At 45.4% G+C, this 26,711-nt stretch overlaps 1 protein-coding gene across 8 annotated transcripts in view; it reads right to left on the bottom strand.

Moving 5' to 3' along the window:
- auts2a (activator of transcription and developmental regulator AUTS2 a) overlaps positions 1–26,711 on the bottom strand; it is a 266,406-nt gene that overhangs the window by 8,521 nt on the left and 231,174 nt on the right. For 6 of the 8 annotated variants that reach the window (XM_044041711.1, XM_044041714.1, XM_044041713.1 and 3 more), the window contains 8 exons: positions 26,049–26,097; positions 8,044–8,614; positions 6,052–6,356; positions 3,977–4,215; positions 2,737–2,781; positions 1,446–1,541; positions 1,246–1,317; positions 924–953 (listed from right to left, as the gene is read on the bottom strand). In XM_044041711.1, coding sequence (XP_043897646.1) covers positions 924–953; positions 1,246–1,317; positions 1,446–1,541; positions 2,737–2,781; positions 3,977–4,215; positions 6,052–6,356; positions 8,044–8,614; positions 26,049–26,097 — 1,407 coding nt within the window. Of the gene's footprint in view, positions 1–923; positions 954–1,245; positions 1,318–1,445; positions 1,542–2,736; positions 2,782–3,976; positions 4,216–6,051; positions 6,357–8,043; positions 8,615–14,924; positions 15,041–26,048; positions 26,098–26,711 lie in introns of those variants that run through there. The other 2 variants (XM_044041715.1, XM_044041718.1) reach the window with 2 other exon arrangements.

Below are 26,711 nucleotides of genomic sequence, written 5' to 3'. Positions count from 1 at the left end.
GACACCCTGATGATCTTTGAAAACCTGCTTGGATGCAGTGGCTGAGTTCTCAGCTGGAACACACCCTACTTGTAGCACATAAGTTCAACATTTCTACAACTCTCCTGGCTTCACCTGGCTTCCAACCTCTACCTGCAGATCATCTGAAATAAGATTCACCTTGCCCATTACCCCAAACTCCCCCGCAAACAAACATAATAATCCAAATCCATTCATATCCCACTGAATCTAAATTACACCAAATTATCAGTGAAAGACTTTTGGATCTTTTCGGATGCTTTCTCTGACTGCTGACTTTGAATTATGTTTGGATACACAGACGTAACCTTGCCTTGGTTGTATGTTCATGTTATGTTGGCATCTTCTGTAACATAGAAATAAGATGACCGGGTAACCTCTGAATTAGGAAGCTTTGACTTTTCATTTTTCTCCTGTCTGGCGCCCAACATTACTTTTGTTTTTGAGACGCTGCTACGCTACAGATTATGTCCACAGAACATTCTTGGAAATTTGCCTTTCACATACACTGTACGCAGTGGGACACCGTCTGTGTGAGATGACTTCACAACAGCGGGATAATCTGCTGAAGATCCAGGCGAGTGGTCAGTGTCTGGTTTGAGCCAACGGGACGCAGAACACTCGCCCACTCGAGTTCCTCCTGCTGAGTTCTCACATGAACATTGTCATTACATTAGGGAGCTGACAGCACAATCTCCAGAGAATGTTTGCACTTAAGGGGCACAAATATATATATATACAGTACCGTGATATTTAAGGCATGTCACTTTTCACCCACAATATACTGACGTGCTGATTTCTTTTCTGAGCTCATTTCGTCCAGCCCTAATGCAGAGGATGCATCGACATTAAAAAGACCTTTACTGTAGTGTGTGTGTGTGTGTTTGTTTGTGCACAACACTCACCCTGAGAATGGGCCGAAATGGATCTGTTAGCTGCAGGAGAAAAGGGGAGAAAACAACAACAGTGTTATTTCTCTTTCAATTAAGCCAATTCCTCAGTGTGTAGCATTCATTACTGTAGTTTACCCTTCCCTTTAAATTCACCATTTCATGAGCAATGCACTAATGGGACTTAAACAGCAGCAGTGTTTAAATATGGCAGCTGAGTGGAGGCAAAACTTGACTTGAAAAAAGACTTCACTTGATGCCGAGAACCCTATTGAACACTTATGCAACATATACAGAGTCTAAAGGTTACCTCTACATTATGTGTGTGCGCTCTTACCCTGGGGTCCTTCTGTAAGAACGTGTGTGGGACGGCTCCGGGTCTTGTGGACACGTCCAGTGGATTAGAGGTCTACAGAGAAAGACAGAGTACCAGACACAGATGGAAACAAAACTCCCAGTAAATGGCTCCTACTTTCACTTTGTTTATCTGGAGGTTTGCGTATGTGGGTGTGCGCGTAGGCGTCGATGTGTGTTTACCTTGGGCTGAAAGGCGCCCTGCAGCGAGCCGAAGGGCCCGGTCGGTGGGATGACGGGGGGAAGGCCAGACATGGCCGGTGGGTAAGAGTGGAAGAGCTGAGGAAGAAAAGAAAAGAGGAAGAGTGAGGATGGTTTTTGATGGTTTCACTGACTGAATTCTTCAGGCAGAGGGAGGGGCGTCGCGTGCACATTACAGCGATGGACCAACATTCAAGAAGAAGGTGAGTTACAAATGACTGCCTCCATGTTTCACTGCCTGTTTATGAAATATTCCCTGCTCAATCCCTGTGGATTTAACCAATACAACATTGTAGAACATTGTAGTACAAGCAACATGCATGTAAACTAAACAAGCGCTCAAGGCCTCCATTAAATTATCCAGAAGAGAAACACATATGTAATGAGCTACTTTGGCATAATTGTTCTCGCCAGTCATATTAACATTTTTCACTCTCGACACGCACGCTTGCATTACTTTAATCACGGATGGCGCAGCGGAAATATTTAAAGCCAGAAACAGTTATTAGAAGCTGAAATTACTGCCGGAGGGTTCAACGCATTTTGTCACTTTTAAAACACCGCGTTCGCGTCAAGAAAATGGCTTAGGGGGTCATCGTTGCTACACGACGAGACTGAGGGAATGTGGAAAATCAAACTGTGTAACATCTGTCATCTGCATACAAATACAATCTTTCTGAAATTAAAATCCTTATCTCAGCTCTGAGGGACAGTTTGAAGAAAAAGCTTTGTTATGCAGGCACGCGAGCGTGCGAGCGCACACACACACACACAGCAGGTGTGTGGAAGCTTCATCAAACATGGTGAGAGAGTGGGGAGCAGTGCATTTCCCCTTTAGTGAGTAATAATGAGCAAGCCACTGCTGTTTACAGACAAATGCAAATCAAGAATAGGAAGCGAGTCAAAGATATAGTATTCCTCCGACGAGGCTTCTCTGTGATGCAGCCGGCGTCTCGGTCTGTATGAATTTCTATGCAGAATAATTCCATCGTTACACGCACCAAGAATAAATCTTGTGCTCTGAGCTCTAACGATCCGGTACTGTTTGTTTGATTAATCACAACATTTGCTGAGGCTGCGGGGGGGACATGGAGGCTTACAGTGACAGTTCAGATGTGGATGAGCACTTTTGCAGAATCCAGCACAAATATTACTACACACATCACTCCAAATGGCGTGAATGACGTCATGATCAACAGTGCAACAGAGTGCTCTGCACACACACACACACACGGGCGCGTGCGCACACACAGCACATGGCACGGGAACTCACACTGTGTCTGTAGAAGGGGTCAACTTTTGTAGGGTATTTCTCAAACTGTAGGAGAAACGAAAAAGAGCCAGGTACAAGTATGAGGAGGACGATAATACATCACAATACATCTGATTTTAACATCTAAAGTCATTATTCAATCAGATTAAAAATATGTCTGCGTGTTGGTGTGTGTGTGTGTGACACAGAGAGAGAGAGGGAGAAGAGACAAGAGGAGCCGAGTGAATCAAAGCTCATTATATCAGCAAATTAGATGACAATACGAGTTCTTGTTTCTAATCCATCCCAAGGGTAGGGTGTCTGTGATGACATCTGAGTGCGGATGTTAATAACGGGGCTGAACAGAGTCTGAGATTAAAGTTCAACTGCTTCCGAGGCGGCGGGTCATTTTCTTCCTGCTCTTTTTGTGATCGTAGCGAGACCTTACAAACGAGGCAATCCGAGTACAAGCCTCTGTCGGCCTCTGCTGGTCATATTGGCAAGTGCAGAGAAAACAAACAGACACAGAGAGCCACTAAAAACAATACTTCACTCCCACTCCGTGGGGTGAAGTAACAAGCATGGGCTCTACGTCTCATTTGGATTCCTTTTAGTGTTGCAGCACAGGCCCAGAGTGAACGTTTCCCCAGTCAAGACTAAACACTGCAGCTATAAAGAGGCTTTTTATGACCTCATTAGCTGTCAGAGGCCTCGCCATTCTGGCTTTGAGGTATCATCAGAGCCAAGCAACCCTTCTGTGGGCCAGCACTTACAAATGTGTGTGTGTGTGTGTGTGAGAGAGAGAGAGACTTTTAGATCCAGCCATCCACTGCCTGTGGTCTCCCCCCAACAAACAGCAAGGCATTTGACAGTCATAAAACCCCCCAAACGGACCCAAATGATGTCATTAAATTCAGAATGAATTAAGTGTATTATGTTCTGAGAGCTGGCTCTGAAGTTAACATGCTTTGGGCAAGTTATTGCCAATTTAGAAAATAACAGTGTTCGAGTCTGGAGTCTTCAAGTATGCCAGAGAAAACACTAGAGAGCCTTTCAGGGAGAATAAAGGCATCGTTGTGATGTGGACGGACGGACACACACACATGGTCATCGTTGAGCCGCCGCCGCCGCCACAGAAACTCCCTACAGTGTGGTGTAAAATCTTCACTTTCAATCACACAGTGGAAACTAACTCCTCTACACATGTTCATGTCATTATCAGAAGTCCCCCCCGGCACAGTTGTGTTCTACTTATCCTCACATTTCTGGCAGGGGTACGCACCATAGGCGGTGCTGGGGTGGGCATGATGGCGTGGGGGAAGGGCGTGAAGGTGTGCTGGTGGGTGTGCTGGTGGGTGTGTTGGTGCTGATGCTGGTGCTGATGCTGGTGCTGGTGGAACTCGGTCCGCAGGTAGGGCGGGGGGCCCAGGGAGGCGCCGCGGTCTGCGTTTTGGGAAGCAAGGAAACGGGTGTTGAGCTCCTGGCGAAGAATGTCTTGCTCTGGAGAGGCAGAAGGAAGAAGAAGGTGGGATTTATCAAACCATTCAAAATTTCTAATCACTCAATACGAAGAATTCCTGTTTCTGAGAATCATCATTTTAAGCGTCAGAAACAGCTCATACTTTTACAATCTATGAAAATGTCATTGTTTTCAAAGCATTTTGCACATGCTGTCAAACAGAGCAAACCATTTTTAACGCAGCTTTGTCAAAACATCCTAGTTTTATTTTGGATGCCTCCATTATTTGACTCTGCACACAGATTCATTAAATGATTCCACAAAAACTAATGGGGTCAAAGTGATTCATTGACCTTTTCATTGAGCCACAGCACAAACCACTGTTGTGCAATGATGTGCTTACATTTGCGATGCTCAAAACTTTTACAATCGAGTTAAAACTGAGCGAAATAAATGAATACATAAATAATCGTTCTTTGCTCAACATACTGTTTTTAGAACATTTCAAACATTTACTTGAGGATTATTATTACAGACATAAATACAGTTTTTATGTTCTACTCATCACTAGACTGCGCTCTATGTATATTTGCTGTAAGAGAATTCTATATCCATAGTCATTTCTCCCTGAATAAACAATGGTTATTTTCTACATACACTCTCTGCTCTTGTGCCTCATATGATAAGAATTTCTATGCCATTCATAAAAATTGTAATTCAACTTATTATTGCACCTCTTATTGAGACACATATTCTGCTGGATGTAATTATGGTGAATTTAAAGCCTTCAGAAGCGTGGAGGCTGTTAACAACTCCATCGGAATTTATTCCCAAATATAAACGTAAGAACAGAGTCATCCAGGAAATGACTGCGACTGTCGGCATGTCTTTTGAAATCACAGCGAAGCTGCACATGATTAAAACTGACCGACTCCTGGAACTGTCAAATGTTGTGATCTGATACGCCACAGGCTCCTCTGAGGGAACAACATCTGTTGTTCTAATAACCTCTGCGCGGCCTGCGGAGAAAGAATGGATTTCCAGTAATCGCTGGATTTTCTTCTAAATTCAACAAAGCCGGGCTTGAGAGATTACGTCTCCTCCAGAGTAACCTTATCCTTCCTATTCCACAGTGACTCACTATAATATTTTCAGCATCCATTTCAAGCTTTATTGGTCTGGGAGTGGAGGTGGAATTTTCTCTTCATAAAAATTTCATTAGTATCTTTTGAATATAATCCAGCTCGCTCCGCGCCGTATTGACCAAATTGATTTCTCACACATGAACGCCATTGAAGGTCAAAATGGAAGTTCTTGGAATGTCACTGGGGGCGAAACCACCCCCCCCCCATCCTCCCTCTCACTGACCCTGACATTTAATGTAGCACATGTACATGGACATGGAAATGTGCACTGGGATCTGTGATCACTTCTGCTATGTGGCCTGACTTGCTGATGGATTAAACTTAATTAAACTATTACAAAAATAAATCTCTAAATAAGAATTGTGTGAAATCTTAATGTAAACCTGGACATGGGCTGTGCTTCTCACTGCAATAAACTCAAAAATAAAAGACAATATCCACCATAAAAGACTGCCATTTCTGTACCCGTGCTGTTTATCTGTTTTACCTGTATTCCACACTGCATTCAGTATATTTTCAATCGCATATCGCTTAATTGCCCCGATTCGGTTGCTTGATTCTTTAAAAAAATGACGACGGCGACATTCTGTCTGTGCATCTGTCTCCACATCGCCCATGCTTTCTATTCAAAAGCTGCTAATGCAGCCACTGACTGAAATAAGACGCGTTCTGTCTCGTGTGCAGTCTTCTGCCACACCACTTGGGGTCAGTGTGGAGACATTTGACGGTTACCTGAGTAGGCACTCCCGGCAGCAGGGTGACCAGGTACTGGCAGGGTGCTAGACGTCAGTGGTGGTGGTGGAGGCAAGGCCGCTGGAGGAGCGAACATATTGGGGTGATGTGGGTGAGGCGAGGACTGCAAGGCAGGGGGGAAACTGTGGGGGGAGCTCTGGTTCGCTGCCAATGGCAGGGGGAAGGTGGAGGCCGCCGCTGTTGCCGCTGCCACCACAGCGGGTGGGGGCTGGTGGTGGGGGAGGAGATAGGAGGGACCAGGCGGGCCGTGAGGCTTGGCGCCCGGGGTGCTGCTTCTGCTGCTGCTGTAAAGAGAAAAAAAAGGGAAGAACATGGAGAATTAAGTCGTGCTAATTTGGGCGTGATCAGTCAAAAATTAGCACTTGTTCCCGCTCACCCCCTAATCTCCATCTGCTCTGACATTCACTCCCCAGCACAGTGTTTTCACACCTCGACTGTCCTCCGTTTACAAACGCCTCCCTAATTCTCGCTCGCACTTCGCGGAATCGGGGGCAAACGCGATTTGTGAAAACACCACTTTCACGGCAGCCTTAAAATGCAAATAAAATAAAACACCACTGGCAAGCGCGGCAACACTGAGCATCTGTCTTTGAACGGCGCCTGTGAAGGCACTTCCTCCACAGGCAGGTAGTGGAAATGTGCATCGGAAATGGGATGCGAAGGAGAGAGGGCGTGTGTGTGCGTGTGTAAGCAAACAGTCCTTTGTAGTTCGTGTGTGGGTTTTCCCCGGGGCCAGCCGCAGAGCCCGTGTCTCCGCCGCTCCGCGTACTGAGCCCAAAAGCTCATTTGCAGCGCTCGATCTTTGCTGTGGGCCGCGGCCGTGATTATTCACAGCGGGTGCCAGGCTCTGGTGGGCCGCTGCCAGACTGGCAGGCCTGGCACAGCGAGTGGGAGGCAACAGCCAAGTCCTGAGAGCCTGTGAGGCAGAGCTGTTGTTGGGACTGAGTGGGATCTGAAGGAGCCACGATGGAGTCCTGGAGTCTTAAAATAATGAAGAGTCTCATAGGTCTCACTTACAGAAGCTTTCAGAGAAAGCTCTATTGTTGGGATTTTCAATGAAAAAAAAAAAAAATCCATGATGGTGAATCTAGAAAGTGGATTCTTAGTCATTTTACAAAATGACCAGCTCTCAGTAAACAACTTTGAGACCATTTTCCTTCTGGTTTCATACACAAAATAAAAGCAGTAAGCTACTGAATCGACGTGATACTGGAATTATATGCAATTGTTTAGTATAACTGATGGAGGCTGGCATCTGAACTGAACACGATGTGGGTGGCTAATGAATCACAGGCACTTTGGGAGCAGTAGCCCTGCTAATAAACTGTGCTACTGTTTGGAAATGTGCATACTGATCGGCCCATTGAACGTTCTTCCCGCTAAAGAGGTGTTCTAGTGTTTTCAAGTGTGTCGGGACGTGGAGGTTTTGTCTGAAATGCACAGTAATGCCGTTTTATATTTTTGCACCATACATGAGGACATTCATTTGCTAATCAGAAAATCTGAATCTCTGTTTGTTTACTGGTATGTTATCATGAAGCATCTTGTTACTGGCATAGTACAATGTCATTAAGAATATATATACTGTATATATATATATATATATATATATATATATATAATATTTTAGTAATAATAAAAGATGGGGAGACATACTGGAAAATTATTAAGGCAATTTTAAATGGCCATAATAATTTGGTTTAAATGGACTTTTAAATGTACTCCGTACTTTACTAATGCTGCTGTTTTCAGCCAGACTGGACAAACAGCCAGAGTGTGTGTTTCCAAGTGGAACTTTATGATGTAAACACAGGAGAATTCAATCCTCTCTGTCGTGTTTTGGAAAGTGAGTGTTGAGTACGCTCATGCGTTCGTTACAGTCTGCAGTCTCACCATTCGATTTCATCCATTCTTACACATTGGTCTTCAAACTGTGGCAACATCACACTTTCAGATAAGTCCCTCTCTTACCTGTGACCGTTGACGTTGAGGCTGTTGTAGGCAGAGAGAGGCCGGGGGTGGCAGCGCGATGGGGGCCGTTGGGGCCCTGCCTGACTGGGATGCTGTTGGTGGGGGTGGTGGTGAGTTGGGAGGGCGGGCGATGGAGGATGCGGGTGGAGAATGGGCGTCGGCGGTGGCCGGGGATGAGACAGCTGTTCGGGCTGGTGCTGGGGCCGGGGAGGGGGGGGCAGCGAGGGCTCTTGGCCCTGAGCGAGAGGCAGGGCTGCGGGCGCCGGAGGCCTGGGGAGAGCCTCTGAACGTTGGGGCAGGTGTGTTGGGGCTGGAACCTGCGAGGGGCCGTTTGTTTGGCTCCAGTGCGGAGACAGAGGGCGGGGACTGGGCGGCTGAGGCTGTGGCTGGGAAGGGAGGTCTTGAGTAGGCAAAGGCTGAGCCGGGGTGCTCGACGCAGGGGGTTGGGGGTCCCTGCAGTTGTCCTGGCTCCTCTCTTGACTGCGCTCTAAGCCTGACACCTTGAGGAGGCCTGGGCCGTGAGGCTCCTGGCTGCCATTGGTGGAGAGCACATCGACGCCAAAATCTGGACCTGTGCGTAACAAAGAGAAGAGGTGCGTAAGCAAAAACTGTGAATAATCGGTGGAGCATTTCAACAAATATATGAAGTGTACAATCCAAATTTTATTTTACCGACATAATGGTAATTGCAGTATAAATGGACTCAGGAGAGAAAGAAACGTCTTCAGCTCTAAAACAGATGTTCTACGGGCTCTTTTCTTTCTCACCACCACCGTCTCTGCTGTGATCAGTGTGTGCACTTAACAAACTGGCACACACACTTTTTCTTACTCTCCCTTCTCATACTGACACATTACCAACGCGAGTACCGGTTCCTTCTCGGGCCCTTTAATGCATCTCTTAGCCCCATCCCCGGGGAGCGGCCAACCAGCTGAAATGTGTTTTTCTCGTCTAAATCACTTTGCATCGTACACAAGGCGTATTTTCAAGGTCAAGTGGGATTTTTGTCTGTTTATTCCCAAGTCAGGTGTTAATTATACATTGCTTCAGAGTTACTGAATGTTTGTAACGTACACTTTCTTTAATTCTCTACTACAAGGTGAATAGTTTTTATGGAATTCAAATAATTGCCTACAAAAAGGACAATTACCTGCCATTAAAAGCCCTGGTTGGACTCCATTATGTCCAACGAGTGAATTAATCCAAAGAAGGAAAAAGAACTGCTGCTCACTGTTGAAATCACACAGAACAATTGCTAATAAGCTCCATCCATGGTATTTCTCCGCAGGAGGCGGCCTCCCACAGAACAAAGTGCTCAGAAACCCACAGTCAGCCTGGCTGTTACAGAGGCACAGAGGCTCATGGGAGATGACAGTGCATACATAAACTGTAATTAACTCTCCCAAGGACTCGGGGGGTTGGGTTGGTGGGGAGAGGGCTCCTCCTACCCTTAGCAAAACCAGCTTAATCCTTCACCTGCCAAGGAGACCCAGTGGTTCCCATGGGCAAAGACAGCAGTCTGCTCCGCAAAGCTGCCGCCTGTCACTGCGGCCTTCCATCTCACTGACACAGTATTCCCACTAGACCAACTGCACTAACAGAGCCTCCATCCATAAGCATTAACATGCTAAGTGAGATATTAGCTGCCGCAGGTGCAGGTGCATTTATTTTATGCAAAAGTCAGAGGCGGTAATTGCTCGTCGCGAGATCACAATCGATATCAACAATCAACAACTATTGACTCCTGTTCTGTGTGGGTGAGTTTACTGGGACATTTGCCAGCCCATCAGAGGAGACAAAACTGTGCTTCGTCAGACTGAAGTGTTTTTGCCATAGTCTCCGTTAGCTGTCCCCACCGCCACGTCTTCAAATCTAACTATCCTTTACAGAGAAACTATAATCTCCTCTCTGGCAGCACGCAGACACGTCTCTGCATCAGTGAGCAACAAAGCCCAGCAGCTCTTAACTCCATCTTCCACATCCATGTCAGTCTACTCCACTTACAAACGCTATTACTGGTCGAGAGAGGCTGCTGCTGGCAAACAGCTTCACCGCAGCAGAGAGACGGGAGACGAGAAAATCTCCTGCTACCGCACCTCTGATTCTCGGAGGTCCAAAGCTTGTTTTGAGAATGCGCCAACGTGCTAAAAAGAAGGCGTCTATTCTGGTCATAATGAAGACTCCAGGGCCAGGCGGCGCGGGCAAGAAGAGAAGAGGAGCATGCAGCAGTTTCCCCTCCCGTGAGGGTTCATTTGTCAGTCTTCTTCATCCCTGGGAACAAATAAGCGCAATTCCCACTTGGTTCGCTCCAAACGTGCAGCCCCGCTGTTTCTCAATATTCCAGTAAAACCGTGCGGTTTCTAACAAGCACACGCTGCCTGATGGAGTGTTACAAGTAGAGGATACGTGTGAGGCCTGTGGGTGCATACAGTAGTTAGAGAAACAAAAGCTAGAGGCTAGATTTAAGAATTAAATTGGGGTAAATTAAATTGGGAGGATTTTGTTTGGGTCAGCTCTGTGTGTGCGTGTGCGTGTGCGTGTGTGTGTGTGGGGGGGAAAGCCAATTATTACGGGCTAGATGTCAAGGGAACAAGTAGAGGCTTAGGGGGATCGCTCATTATCCCTCGGTGAGCCAGCTCCTACTGTTCACTATATTGGCTGCACACACCACACCAGCTACACTGCGGCATATATTTATTAGATTGGTTCCTGTTTTATTCTAGCTGAACACAACCTAACACGATAACCTGAAAATGTAATACAGGAAGAATAATGTAGATAAAACTGCAGGGAAACATCAGACAACAGATAGTGAGTTCTTTGCAGGCTTCTTCCCTGCTGTGTTTTTCACCTCTGTTACTGTTCTGCACTGGAGCACAGCTCATTAGTGCCATACAGCTCTATTTAATGTTTCCCCCGACAATGTTTTTCAGCAGCGGTGTCATTTTGCTGGTGTCCGTGAGGACGGCATGGCGGCACAGCCCGTATTTGTTCAAATAAAAAAAATTGGTTTTTAAATTAATTGGCCTAATTATCAATGTAGATTATACTTTGTTTTTTTTACTTTTGTATGTTAATTGGTAGCTTTTGGTGGTCATGTGTGCAAGTCATGAGTGTTTGTGTGAAATTTAGCAGCAGTGCTCAATAATCGAGTAGCAGTGGTGCTACGCTGTCGAATGAACGTAAAGGAGACAATGGAATGTGCTGCTAATATCAAATTGAGCCTGCATGGTTAATAGTAGGGCTGCAACACTGTATCAGTTCATTAATTAACAATTTATCACCAATTATTGTGTTACTTTTCTGATTTCAGTCTCCAAAATGTGATTATATAATGAAAATAATCATGCAGCCTTTGTTTGTCATTTTGTTCATCATGGCCTATAACATCCAACATAAAAACAGATGTAACATTAAGGTTGTTTAGTATGGTGTTAAATCATTAATGAAGCACATTAGGATTCATTTACCAAAGTACGTGTTCCATATCAACACTAGACACAACCCGGTTCATACAAATGAGTGATTGACTCTTTAAAATTGCAGTCCTGCACCTGTTGTTTTCAGTGGCCAACTTTTTCTGTCCTCTGTGTCACGTGAGTGTGGGTGGACATGATAGGACACATCTGGTCCTGGACACAAACGGCTAATGGACGGCTACAAGGGCCCGTGTGACATTCCCAGGGTCGCCGTCACTCGCAGTCGCGCTTTCTGTCCGATACTCCTCAAAATAGCACCCAGCACACTCTCAACAGGAGGTCACATGGCTCCAATCACACAAAAACAACAACCCAACACAGAGCAGCAGCCACTGAGAGACGGCCCAGCCCTGAATCCTGTACTGTATGTCACAGTTAAGCACTGAACTCCAGAGATCAAGCCTCTGCTCGGCCAACTCGCTTGGACATGTGAAAAGTAGAGATGCTTTAGAATGCAATGCAATTATTTGCAAAAAGTGCTAGTATTAAATATGGAAACATTTTAATTTAGATGAAAATCAAAAGCAATATCGTTGCTGCAGACTGTTGTTGTGACCTGGGTTACCCTTATTAAACTGAAGACGCCCACTGAAAACAATCATTCACTTAGGGATCTCTATTTACAGCAACCAGGCAGACAAAGGAAAGGTTCACAGTTACTATAACGGAGGCTGCGAGCCTGAGACAGCTGTGCAACTGTTGAGAGCATCGAGGAAACAGGTGCTGATGAGGAGGGAGGAAAGGGAGGGAGAAACAGGTCTGAAGGGACAACAGCCTGCTATGCATCGTGTACTGTGGGGCAATGGATGACGCAATGACCAGCAATCTCTAGGTTAGCGATTGCAGATAGGTCCCATGCCAGTGACATGCTGCGGCACTAGCTATGACTTTTACTGTATAATGAGGAAAGTGATGCAGTCTCTTGGGCAAAACATCTACAAAGTCATGCAAAACAGTCAACCTCATGGGCATGAATTTTCATCAACTGGTTACTGAGGATATCTGCATTAGAGTCCCCTTGCAGTCAATCTAACGGTTGTGGTTGACATGTCACTTTGTAGGAAACAAAAAAAACCATATTGAACTGTTGAACCTATGAATGCATAAGAGGATTTGGAAGTCACCTGATTGAATGTCTAACTTGACTACACTGGGAAAAAAAAGTGGAAAATGGAGACAAGACAGCATAGTGCAAAGAGCAAATATTACCACTATAACAGTTGGGAACACAACATTGCTTGTGGCTGTTCATGTCATTAAATAGAACTTCCGTGGTGACCCAGACAAACAGCAGTAGATGGAAAAACACCCGCAGCATATGCTTTTTTTCTTTTACCAAACTTTTGAAAATGAATTAAAATCCTGTGATGTATTTTAAATGCAAACCATGTTTTAGTCCACATTATTAAGAGTAAGGATCTGCCTCCTCTATGGGCTGAGCATACAGAAAATGGCAGAATACAATATATTCACAGTCCTCGGGTATGGAGGAAGTTTTAAGAGACAAGTTTGCCTCGGGCCTTTCGTCTGGAAACTATTTAACCCTGAAAAAAAGAAAAAAGAAATAAACACTGCTAACCCGCTTCTCTTCTGCCTACATATTTAGTTTGACAACAAAATTAGAGTTGTAATTGAGCAGCAAGTGTTGACAGTGGTCTGACAGTGCCGTGGTTTAGGCACCATATGTTCCCCGATGGGCTTTTTGCTGAGGGAGCGGGTTCTGTTTATTTGTTCTTAATGAAGACTGCAGTCATATTAATGGCAGACATCTTTCCCTCCCACACAGAAGAGAACAATAAACAGCAGGCTGCTCGTTTTTTCCGTTCGTTTCCTTATTTCACGTGGTCATGAGAGCTTTTGTCTCAGCTTTGAGACACACCAAGGTACTATACCTCAGCACTGGCCTTTCTTCTCTCTAGGTGTTTATTGGGTATGGCTACCCATTTGGTGCAGTCCATTAGAACTGGCATCCGATGAATATGATGTCTGTGAGACTTCCAATGTTCTCACACTCGGGAGAGTGTGTGCTACTCGGTGGAATACCCTGGGGTTCATATTAGTGGATGACATCTGAGCTCAACTCCCATGTCTGTGAGACTGGGAGGTGTTTTGAGATCCCCAATGTTCCAAAACAAATGCCCAAAGTGGCGTCTGTTCGTGAAGCTCAAGTCTGCACATTAAACAAGGGACTCCTCATCTGCAGAGACATATCCCCACAATGCACCACAATGCACCAGAGGCTGTAGGAGACTGTCGGATTGAAGTTTCCTGTTCTCCTGCCACGCTAAGGTACAGACTCTGCGTGTGTTTACAAAAACAATAGGAAATTGAGAAGCTGTGTGTCGCACACAGGTCCTGTGATATTCACTCAGAAGCTGCAACCCTTCCGTCGGTAACCTCCAGGGAATTTTCTAAGCCTCCAGAGAAGCTCCAATCCTTTAAGCTCCTCATCTCTCCCTTGTTTAGCTCTGAAGACTAAAACAGCATTACTTGCTCTCGAAGTAGCAACGCAACCAGACAGCAACGCAAATCTCGCAGCGAGCACGCGCACGTGTTGGACATGTCCCATACGGGCCTGACAATGATAGAACCCCCCCGCTGGCCCTCACAGATTCTCCGTCACGTCAGCAACTCTCTAAAGCTATAGCTGGAGAGGTGTATTAGTTTACACAGCCGAGACGTCCTACTGTGTGGAGGGTCCTGGACTGGAGCTGTTTTATTAGTGCTCGACTCCCAGGGGTGGCTGGAAAACGGGAGTGGAAAGCTAAGCGGAATTAAAGGTGGGGGTTTGGGTGGACCAACTATTCTGGCTATGAGAGCACGACATGTGTAGTCTTTCAGTGAGAATACCAAAGTGTGCTGATATCACCTCACAGTAACACAAAGCGCTGCTTTAACAAGTGGTGATTGAGCAAGAGGCCAAGAGCAGGCGGGCGGCAGGGGAGAGTTGTTAAGCCGCCTCTCTTAACATCTATATTTCATGCCTGTCTCGTTTGGTTTATGAATTTTGTATTACAAGTTGTGAAGCCAAAGGAAGTCTGCATGTAAATGTAGTGTGGGCATATGCAGTGGTGCCACGCTGAACAGTGTGCACGCGGTTAACCATTCACTCACACACCGCACACTTAAACCCCCGACTCCTATTATAAGATAGACTGCCTGTGACTGTGATCTTCTGTGAAATGGTAGCAATCTCGGGTAATTGGTCTTAGAAAGCCACTGAATGTTCTGAGCTCTATTGACAGATGCAAGGCCACAGAAGAGCAGCTGCCAAACCGCAGAGAACAAGCACTTACACATGTTTACAGTACGACAAAGTACAAGAGAAAAACCGAGGAGGGAAATACAAGAGCAGTAAAAAATGCTGAAGGAAGAAGCAACTCGCTCCGTCTTGTCTCCTACCTTTGCTAGAATCCATCCAGACTCCATTCATACTAAAAGTGTTCTATCTCCTCTCTCTCGAGTCATATTGAAGCCGTTTACTATCAGAGAGCTGCAGCGACAACACTCTTCCACCCACAGTAGCTCTGATTACAGATGCTCCTGTAATGGCTCTTGACTTCCTCCGCGTCTCACTCTTCGCTCCCCTCCAGCGGGAGGAAAATGCGCTGCCTGGCGGCTCGGACAGTTCCTGAGGTGTTTAAACGTTTGGCCCGGCTTCCCCCCTCACCGAACTCCCGAAAACTCCCGTCGCATCTTTACGTGCACATAGTGATGTAGCGGTTGGGTTGATGGCAACAGAGTCTCATTTCCAGGTTCCCTTTAGAGAACAAATCTTTATTTATCCCTGAGGGTGTGAGGTCAGGCGAGAGGGACCGTAACAGGAGATGAGCTGGGTCAGGGACCTGACGACAGGCATTTTGGCACAGGTGACTGTGCGAAAGGCTTGGCAGAAAGACAGCCAAGGGAGCAGGTTTGTCCCGCCAGAGGCCTGCGCAGGGCAGCCCTCGGGGGGACACTTGTTGCCCACGACTGACAGATCCTCTGCAGGTTTGGCTGTCATGCTCAGGCTCACTGAGGCTTTGAAATAACAGCAGCATGTAACAACGATCCAGACCACAGCAATTGGTCAGCAAACACTGTCACAGCGGTGTAAAACTACACCGAGAGACACGGCAGCTGTGAAAGGAGCCACACCATTTGACCTCAAACATGTCACATGTATGTAAGCCAGCCGATGGGACTCTCGGGCCTTGATATCTCTACTAGTGATGGAGAAAGGGATGGAAGGTGGCCAACAAGTGCAGTGATAGCGCTGCTGAGAGGCCACGGCAGCATACGAATGTACGTGTCTCCTCAGTCGGCCATGGAACTTATATTTGCACATTGTGTCCACTGACAATAGGAACGCAATGCATAAAATGACACTCAAAGTCATTTACTTTCTATTTATATTCAAGTCATTTAGAGCTTTTGTCACTATGGTGTGAGAGGTAGAGTCACTGTGTCTCATGAAATGTCAGCACCTCATGTCATGAGACCTGACTGCTTATGAAACACAAAGATAGCTTTCAAGAGTTCTCTGGTACAACGTCTCAGAGTGTTGACCAGCAGAAGAGCATGTACCTGGCAGCAAATTGGAGGCTCTCATTAAAGCAATGCTCCGTACTTGATACGGCCAACTACTGGCCAAAAAAAGACATCTGTGTGCGCAGACATTTACAGCTATAACACTATAAACTGACTATAAACCTTCAGGGCCTGTTTTTTTTTATTTTTTTTACGCTTCTTACTAAAGTAGAAAAATTGCATTTAAGGTGTGCAACGGGAATATTAAATATCCAAAGACAAAAGAAATTCCTCATGTGCTTCTCACTATAAACACAACTTATTATCTGCACAAAAACCATATCAGCACATACACTACAATTCTTCTGTGTTACAAGTAAGTACAGAATATTTACCTGCAAACAATATAGAGTCATTTTTAATAAACAACGTCTTCTTGATACTGGAAATTGCACTAATGTGGCAAATCAGTAACCTGAACCCACACAAATGGTTCATGTGTCTACGTCAGTGCAACTATAATTTAGTCTAAAAACAGCATCAAGACCTCAGAATACTGAATGATCAGAGCATTTTAAAAACACAACGAGTGGAATTGCAACGCGTGTTTCTCGTCAGTCACTGTGGCAGCTTTGGGAAACGACAGACAATCGCGTCTTGAATGAGGGGACTTCAGACGTGGACGTGCTTAAGTCACGACTGCAGTCACGTGTTCATAAAAACCCACGTTCAAATCTTTCTCATTCTTTCTTCTCTTTCTCTCTCGTGCAAACACACAGAAGACTACCAGTCAGCGGGTCCAGTGCCACTGAGATGCCTGTACTGCAGCTCTCTGTGTCACCTGGCTGGAGCTGGTCAGAGTTGGCCTGTCCTCCACGAATGCCTGTCAAGCCCGTCAGCTAAGCCAAGTGGGCTGCACCAAATGAGCCCGCGGGGGTGTCTGTTAATTGCACATTTGGCTCCCGTGAGGTGACGGACAGCATTGGCTCCATCTCACTCTTTCAAGACTCTCCAATTGCATCAAGGGGTGTTGACACTCAGCTCATCCATTGTGTCTAGGGGAAAAAGGCCTCTTTTCATTCTCAATTGTTCCTGCTGTTTCCTCTCCCACTTGCTCTATAGCCAGGAGGCCAAGTATGAGAGTGACTGGCTTGCAGCAATCAGAGGAGTGACAGCTCGAGTTGACATACTGACACCAACATGATTTCACCAGGGAGAGATGCAAGGAGGGCTGAAAAGAGAAATCTGTCCCCAGAGAGTCATCACTCTGGGCCTCTTTCACTTTATTTTTTTTTTGTTTTTTTTCAAATGGGGCCAACTGGTTTTGCACACATCAACGCCGCACATTCCAGCTGCTTCTGCGGCTCAGATTCAGGGGAGCCTGTGCCGAGTGTTAAAACTCATTCCGCTGGGGTAACAACTTCACTGCATTGATCAAATTTCTGAAAAACCGGCAAAAGTATCAGTTTTCATGTAGCTCCTCTTTATAAGTCTACATCGGCATTACGGAAGCTGCCAATGAGTCTGCATGCGTGTGTGTGGGAGCGTGTCAAGTGCCGTCTCATTACACTCTTGCTCGGGTTTCACAGCAGTTGGATTAAAGGGACACCCAGAGCAAGATCATAGCTGTTAATGGCCATCGCCCCCTCTCCTGTACACACACACACACACACTATTCCTCTTTCCCTCTAGTCTAAATACTGTGTGGTCTGCTGATGTGGTGGTAAACCTACATCGCTCACAAAAGAGGAAACGGGGAGGTGTAACCGGGCCCAAGTTCTCACTCCCTTCTGGCATCCTGCTTTCTCACATTAACATGCTTTTCAAAATAACACCACAAATTAGCCGAGGGCCGCTGGCAGGCTTCACAGTGGTGAGCTATGGCAGCGGGACTGCGATACTTGACGAGGGAGGGCTCGAGTAGAGGAGGCTGGTTGGGATTTAAGCTGTTTATTTGAACTGCACTCTTGTCCAAACAGTCAGCTGCCCCTCTGCTCCCTCGTCAAGCTTCGGAGCTTAAGCTAGGATTTTGGTTTTAGTGTGGAGAGTACAACTTGATACCCCCCTTAAGGCAGCGGCTGCCCTGAGCTTGGGTTACTTTACGGGAACAATGCAGCCTCTGTCCGTGGCCTCCTACTCTGCAAAAGACATGGGCTCAGACAGGCTCGCTAGTGTCAGGCAAGGCCAGGGGATTCATACATCACAACACCACACTGCACACTGACTGAGCACAAGGTTTAGAGAGAAAGCTTCCAAACACAGCTTCCAAGCTTTGTCTCTAAATGGCCCAGCAGAGCCCACTCTAAGCACTCTAAGAGCTAAACCAGACATGTGCAGCCTGTACCAGTGCAACGGCCTGTTTGCTCTTGGCTTGAAGGGCCTGAAAAAATAATCCCTTGTGGGATTTTGGTTTTTGTACAACAGTATTTACAGTAAAACCTGACAGATGTAATAAAGAGGGGATGTTGGAACCTCAAAATCAAATAGCTCCCCCCTGGAGCAGCTTAATCTACAACAGATGGTGACAGACTGATGGACGATGATGGGTTTGGACAGGACTCTAAGAACAGTGGCCAAAAGCCAGGGACTACAAACCACAAGATGGTGATAAAATCAAGCGCTGTGCAGTTCGTTACCCTCTGTTTATATCAAATACACATGCTTTGGAAGTTTCCTTTCCAGAATACACACGTCACATTCACATCACCCAGCACAAATGAACCATGTCCTCTCCTCCCACTCGGTCTACTATGAGGTCATACCCAACACCAGGGGGCAATATTGCCCCAAAAGTCAGATGGCCACATTTAAACTTCCAAACAGTTGCAGTCTGTGACTGTTCATGCAGTCGGTAGCCTATGGAAATATAATGAAATGTGGTTTGAGACAAATGAAAGCCAGGGAATGTGTGTGGAGCAGGAACACATGCAAGGGATCTACAGAGTGCTGCTAATAAACCAGGATCCTGCTCTGTAGTCCTCTTTTAATCTGCCCTGAGGCTCATCAGGATTTTATTCTTGCTCTGCATATTAATGAGAATCAAAGAGGGTGAGAGAGAGAGAGAGGGAAAATAAGATAACCTCTTCTCTTGTGGGACAAATTAATGCCCGTGTTTCATCAATCTGATCAGAGTCTTCATGCTCAAGTACTCACAGCGCTGTGTGTCCCTAACAAGGCTGTTTACACTTTTGCTTACACAGACGGCACAGGTCTGCCCGGCAGAGCTTTCAGTGTGAACTGTCTCCCATCTGATCCCTGCAATGCCTCCACTCTGGACAGCTCATCAAATAGGCCAACAGTTTATTGTACATTCCTGTTTTTCCTTTTGTATTGTAAAGCAACATTGTGCCTATACATTTAAGTTATTATAATTATTTTTACAAAAAAATAATTATAATAACAAAGTCTGTCTTCAGGGTTTTATTTCCTGGATTCCTGCAGTGACTGTTAAGTTCAGAGACAGAAAAAGTATTTTATTTAATGCAAAAAAATGATTACAATGCCCCACGGTGTCCAAAGAATTCAACCAATCCTTCAGTCCTGAACAGTTCAAAAACATAAAAGTATGAATGGCCCTCTGGCCTTGTTCTATCTGACAAACTCTCCATGAATATCATTTTTTAAATGTGTGGTGCTACTACCTTTGGATCATGCACGCACTCAATCCCACTTCATTAACATCTTATCCAGCGTCTTAAATACGATCTCCTTTTCGGTCCACGTGTCTGCAAAGCTGCGATGCTGCGTTTGTGAGTCGTCTACCTGAGCCAAAATCAGTTTGAGATAAAATGAGATCATGATGCAACAGGGAGGAAAAACCTAGAGAAGGGCAAAAACTACATGGTAGATGATAATAGAAGGGTCAGATCATTACAAACCAGCACTCCTGCCGCTGCACTCACTCACACACACACACACACACACCGCCACCATGAGGCCTCATTAACGTTATATCCTCTCTGTCGCTCTTTGGCAAAGTCACCTCTGCTGCCGGGACCAAAGACACAGACATAATTGGCCTGAACTCACAGGCAGCGCACTGGGAATGCCTTGGTCTTGTTAAGTGGTATGTGTGTGTGAGTGTGTGTGGGACTTTGACCCTGGTAATGCTGCACAGTTGGCAGGAGAGCGGCTGATGTCACACTGGATCAGTGGATGCTGCTGCTGATGATGATGGTGATGGAGGGGAGGAGTCCTCCTGGGAATAGACTGATGCTTTCAACACCTCCAACCTCCCACCCACCACGGCTCGTCTGTGGCACCACTGTGGAGTCTCTTTTTAGGGCAGTTCACGTAAGAAACTGCAGCTTCAGTAGAACTCTATGTGTGAAAAAGCTTCATTATGAGAACAACTAATCGGTTAAGTACGTCTGCTTTACCTTCACCGACGCAAACTACGCCTCAGAGCATTTGCAGACGTGTACAGCGTACAGTCAGCCATCATTCAGCCCTGACTGGCTCTAAACCACCACATACCTGAGTGTGGCAGACACATAGGGGCCAGCAGGAAACTAAGGCCTTTCACTTTGATCTCTGAACTGCAGCCCATTGAAATGTTTGTGTTTGAGATGTAGACCTTTAATTTTGGCCTGATGGGTTCCAGGCTCTTTGGGTTTAGCGTGGTATGTCGGATACAGGAGTGTTTACAGAGTCTCCCTGCAGCTCCCCCTGTGCTGAAATAAGTGCATTAAGATGGATGGATTTACTTAGTCTCTAACCTTGGGATTTGGGGAACAAACTCTGAATGACCTCTTTGTGTTACTGGAGGGGAAGGAGGAAGACTGGCTCACACTGCTGCTGCTGTGTGTGTGTGTGTGTGTGTGTTACTTCTGCACCAACAGGCCCATTCACAACATCCTTAAAACTGCTCTTCAGTCAACTAGACCCATCACATACACTGTTTACCCAACTAAGTTACCAACCAGAATCTCCATAAGTGGATTTGACTGCATATGTTGGCATATGTTTCGGAAATCACACAAGAATTCTGGTGAAAAACATACATTAACATTGATGCACAGTGGCTTGTTTATTTTACCTCTAATGTGACTGACTTCACTGAGAAAAACCCACGTTAAAAGGCACAAAACCTACTCAAGCGGATGAAGTAGAGCTCATTGGAATCTAAAATGAAAAAAAAGCCTCATACAGCTTTCCAAGGTCGACGAGTTATAATCAATACAAACGTTTACGTGTTGTGCGGCAAAATCTACAGTTGGAATAATCACAATATTTGTCTGCCTGCAGGCAGACAGACAAAGTGGATGGGAGCTGCAGACGGGGGCCATTGTTTGCAAAAGTGAGGCAGTAAATCAGCCAGAGCTTCCCTTGATTTGTTAACCTTTGTTTGGCTGTGTCAGCAGAAGAAGCATGGCTGGAGCGGCCCCTTTCATGGTCATGAAATACAGCCTCTCCCTCTGTAGTTGCAAACACAACGGGGTCCTCTGAGCAACACAGGATATTGGGCTTCCTTTACCCTTTCGAGATACATTAAACTCTCCTAGTGGGGGATGAATAACCAATAGAAGCAAAGACCACTGGGAAAATGCTTTGAATTTCCTTTAGTGATGTATCAGTCAGAGATAAGTCCTTCAGATTCCCGTCTTATTTATCAAAACATGCACATTCATTAAATATCAAAAGGGCATTTTGATTTATGTTAAGCTCGCGTTTGAGCCGAAACAACAACAATAGCGCAGCGGCCCGCGCTTGACCTCGTAGCCCCAGGCAGGGAAAGAGAGCACGTCCTTGACTGCAGCCGTTCCTCTGAAAAGCACAAAAGGCCAGTGGTAGTCAGGTCATCTTTCCACTGTGCATCAGGTCAAGTTCCACAGGCAGTGCTGATTTCTTGACACGCTAACCCACACAGACGGCAGAGGTCAGCACGAGGGCAGCGAGCGGAGCCTGGGGCAGTAAACCAACACTGGTGCTGTGAAAGGCCAACCTTCTCTTTCCAGTCCACTGAATGAGTTAAGGACCTGCCTGGGTGATTTGTGGCGTCAGTGTTGCTCTCTATATCACTTGAGATTACAGCAGGTGGCGGCCCAAAGCCTGCAAGTACACACAACTCTACCACCAGTCCCTCCTCTCAGAAAGCCGAGTGAGAATGAGACAAAGAGAGAAAAACAAGTCCTCAGCTCCCTCCCACACAGCAGTAATACACTCACAGGCAATTTTGCTGTCGGCAGAGCTCTCTATGACAATCCAGGGAGCTCTTCAGCTCTGATATCTGCCACAAAAGTTCACCTCCACTTCCCTCTTTCCGCAATTTTTTAAACAATGTCATCAGTGCCGCAAATTACACCTTCCATATCACACAGTATTCTCTCCCTCGGTGACAGACGCACTTAAGCCTGACACACTTCACCGGCAGCACTCTTCGCGCTGGTGTCAGCCTAGGGTCTCGCTGTAGCACCGCTTCATTTTCACATTAACTCCAGTAAAGCATGGTGAAATCAGTGTTGTGCTGAGGGGGGAAAAGTGAGAATCACTACACTGTGTGCAGTGCAATTCACCTGCACGCTCTCACGTCGTACACAGAGCTGCTGATGGCTCACCGGGGACTGGCTCCTCAAATATATATATGTATATATGCAATGTGCATTTCATGCACACCCTTGAAGGGAGAATCACACAATGAAGTTATTTCCAACTCCAACAACATTTCATGTGTGACATCGTAAGTGTATGTAAAAGGCAATTAAAATGTTTAAATGACTCTACGTTCTGAGCTTTTCTGCCAATTCTGAATTATTACAACTTCAAACTGTTAGTGTGTTGGAGAATCTATGAAGCCTTCAGCTAGCATCAAAACTCAAATGATGTTTACTTTGTCCACCATAATTCATACAATCAGGTGATCGTAGAGTAACACAATATGAAGTGTGATTATTCTATATCCTTCAAAGCCACATACTGTAGGTGAATCTCGGTTATCTCCAGTGAAACTGCAGCAGAGGAGAGTGTTGGTGGTGATCTGCAGCTCCTAAAAGCAACCCGTTCTATTTTAAACAGATTCCGTCTGCACACAGCCGACTCAGCAGTTCACTGATGAAAACATTTTCGTGTCTACTCTTGATAAATGGCATTGCAGAGGTTCTTAAATGTCATCCAGCATCATCTTAATCTACGCAACAAAGACGACACACTGAGGTTTAGCGTCTGCTGTCCAATGACTTGCAGCAGCTTAGTCTTCACGACGGCCTGAGGACTGACAATAGCTCGAGGGACGGGATTGTGACTGGGTGATGGGATATAACTGCCCTGGGACACGGCTTTAATCATCTGATAGATCTGTCTGCGGGGCTTTGTGATGACACCATTACAGGTGTCTGTATCAACGCAGCACTTAAACCGACTCCCCGGACAACAGTCCCAGCCTTAATGCGACAGGTTTAAACTGTAGGGCCTGAAAGAAGCTTATTTTCTTACCAATATTTCTTTCTAATTTCCACCCAGTGGGACAGTGAAATTCAGCTCACTACAGTGTGGTTCGGAACAGCACTCTGTGATCTTGTTTTCACTGTGGTGTGTGTGGGCCGGAACACGATAGCCATGTCAGCTATGTAAATAGTGTGATGTCATACCAGCGCAACACAGTGCAGCCTGCCATTAAACTCATCAAAGAAGAAGAAGAAGGCAACACAGTAAATAAAAGGAAAAAACGGAGGTGTGAAAGTGATCATTCTCTGTGCAGTGTTTCTAGTTCCAACCTTTACGGGATGGTCCACTGTGATGGATCAATCATTTTGGTACCCTGCTCATCTGTTTTACAATAGAAACTCCAATAATGAACAATCGTTAACATGCCAAACTGACACGGACTGCTTGTTGGAAACGGGGCTCGACAGAGTACACCACAGCTTTTCGTCTGGAGCCTGTTTTTCCTGCAGAACAAATGAATTAGGATAGCTAGCTGACACCTGCAGGCACATCAACAACCACAATAATTGGAGCTAACATTTAATGACTCCGAGTTAATGAAATCCTTCCCTGGCCAAAGTGAACCCAGGATGGAATAAACAGAGAAAGAAAGTAGAACAGCGATCATGACTCAAAGCTCCGCATTAGAAAACGACACGCAGCTGACACCGACAGCCCTGAGGTGATGCTGACACAAGAGGGAAAGAAAACAAATCAACATCAGAAATCATGAAAGTTGCATTCACCTAAATTGGATTTTCTTTTATAAAAGCTGTGTAAGCCTTAGGAGAAAAAATAGTACAACACAACAATTATAGAGCTTGTAACAGAGCCACGAGACCAAAAGATGAGAGACAAACACAGAGGCCTTATCCTCATAGAAACAGAACTTTCTCCTTATATGATCTTTTTTGTTCTTAAAAGATTTTCCATAAACTTCCCTTCATCCACATGAAAAACACTAAACACTGATGCCAGGTGCTATAGAATCACACCAAAAAAGACATTGAGCATGCGCCCTGTGTACAAATCTTAGTTTTTATAGAAATGTATTTGAATAAGTTCAACAAGTACTTCAGGTTGTACACAATCTAAGAACCAGAATGAACCAAGACTATGGAAAGAAAAGAAAAGTTATCATAATAAAGCAAACACACAAAGCAAACTCCAAACACGAGAAGAGAAAGACGACAACTTATTAATAGTTGAACTGTTTTTATCTTTGCCTAAACTGTTTGTCAACACTCCATGACTCACATGCAATTTTCACTGGAGCAACAAAATTATAACTTCAGTCACAACTATTCCTTCATTAGGAAAATCCATTGCTTTGTGTGAAACTATGAACTGTCATAGTTTCCTACAGCCTACATTGAAACCTAAAGCTAAATAAACACATAATATGTACCAGCAAGAAAGTGCACAAACTCTCAGACAAATAGATTTTTTTGCACCTGCCTTTGGGCAAATATTGACATTCACTGTTTCACAAACGAACCAATCCCATTGTTTTTGTTGGAGCTGCTGCCCGCCCAGAGTTTAGGTTGCATTATAGCTCTGGTAATCCCCTCCAACAAAAACCCACCTGACTCTTTAATCTGAGCACCAGCCTTCATAAAAATACCAGTGGTCCTCCGCACTCTCCCCGCACCTGGATTCTTTCACCCGCCTTTTGCTATAGCGGCAGGAATTAGAATTTGCATATGGCAGGAGAAAAGGAGGGCACAGAGATGGTAAAAGGGAAGAAAGAGGGGATATTTAAATGGAAATAGGGGCCAAGAGAGTGGACTATCATGCAGCCAAGAGAAAGCGTATTTTGTGTACTGTTTCTCCACTCAGGTCCTTTCATAGAGGGGGAGAGAGGGCGGCTTTCTGTTGATTTAAGTTTCACAAAGGGAGCCATAATCCTTTCAAGGGAACCAAATAAGTGCACAGAGAAGGACGTTCAAAAGGAAACCTCTCTGTCAAGCACGGCCATTGAGCTCTCCCAATGGACGCCACAAATCAAGCCCTGGAGGGAATCAAAGGCCAGAATGTGGGAAATGTGTTTGGAGGAAAGTGCAGAGAAACGAGGGGAGGTACCGAGAGCTGTCATCAACAGTCGGCCCTGTTTCTGCCTCAGCCCCGAAGGGGTCATAACCCTCATCTCCGAACCTCCCCCCTGCCCCGCATGCCCACCCCCCCATTACAGAGGAATGTCCATTCACGCGGGGTACCTCCATTATCCCTGAGCCAGAGAAAAGGGGCTGCTTTTAACAGCAAATTAGTGACTTAATAATGAGGTCACATGTGGTGTTGGCACACTGAGGCTCAAGGCAGATGCCTTTCCTGTCCTCACTTCATTCTCCACTGCATTAGTACGTCTTCCTCCTCTGTCTGCAGCATACGCCTAGATCATATCAGCACCAAATCCAACAAATGCCACAGCGGCTCCACACAATTTCATACCACATGTTTCATACATGTAAATACAAAAGCCTGCATCAGCCATGTTTTCATCAGGTACACAGACGTGGTGCATCACGCATAAGAATGCATACCATTTTAATTTAAACATCACTTTAACTAGAGCAACAAATAAAATAACATCTTTACCTTTAACTGCAGCTGTGCTGAAAAACTTCTCAGAGGCAGCATCGGAGACCTGGAAAAGAGGAATGTGGAATAAGCAAAAGGAACACAGTAATACACAAGTACAAGAGTTCAATTGAACATCATTTCTCTAAAACATTATCAAGCTCCATAGAAGGTTTCACATTCACTAAAAAAAATATTCAAATCATTAACAAGCTGTCATTTTTTACCTGAATTTCAGACTTCACCCGAAGTCACTCTTTAAATTAAATGTGATTATGATATGGATCTCTAACAATATATGACAGATGCTCGTCTATTATCAACACAAAGGTCAGGGATTAACCTTAATCCCGTTGATGTATCCAGTTTCTGCAGACCGTCACATCCAAATTATGTTTAGAATTATTCGGGTAACCCGAGCATCATCCTTGTCATCAACACCATTATCAAATCCAGCACTGGGTATCAAGACTCAAACAAAACAAGCCGCTCTTTATACACAGGCCACTTGGTGGCACTGTTGCTCCGTCACAAATCAGCCCCATCCTTTCTCCAACAACAGCCTCACAGCGTTAGAATAAAATGTGCAGAGATGGAAATAAAAGCTGAATTTGATAAATAATAACATTCTTACACTGCTGAGGAAAGTAAAAAATATAAAATATAATTCCAACCAGCACA

Source organism: Solea senegalensis, linkage group LG13 (genome assembly GCF_019176455.1).
Source record: "Solea senegalensis isolate Sse05_10M linkage group LG13, IFAPA_SoseM_1, whole genome shotgun sequence".
NCBI classification, from domain to species: Eukaryota; Metazoa; Chordata; class Actinopteri; order Pleuronectiformes; family Soleidae; genus Solea; species Solea senegalensis.
The sequence above is the reverse complement of the archived record's forward strand: the minus strand, read 5'-3'. Positions and strand labels throughout refer to the sequence as shown.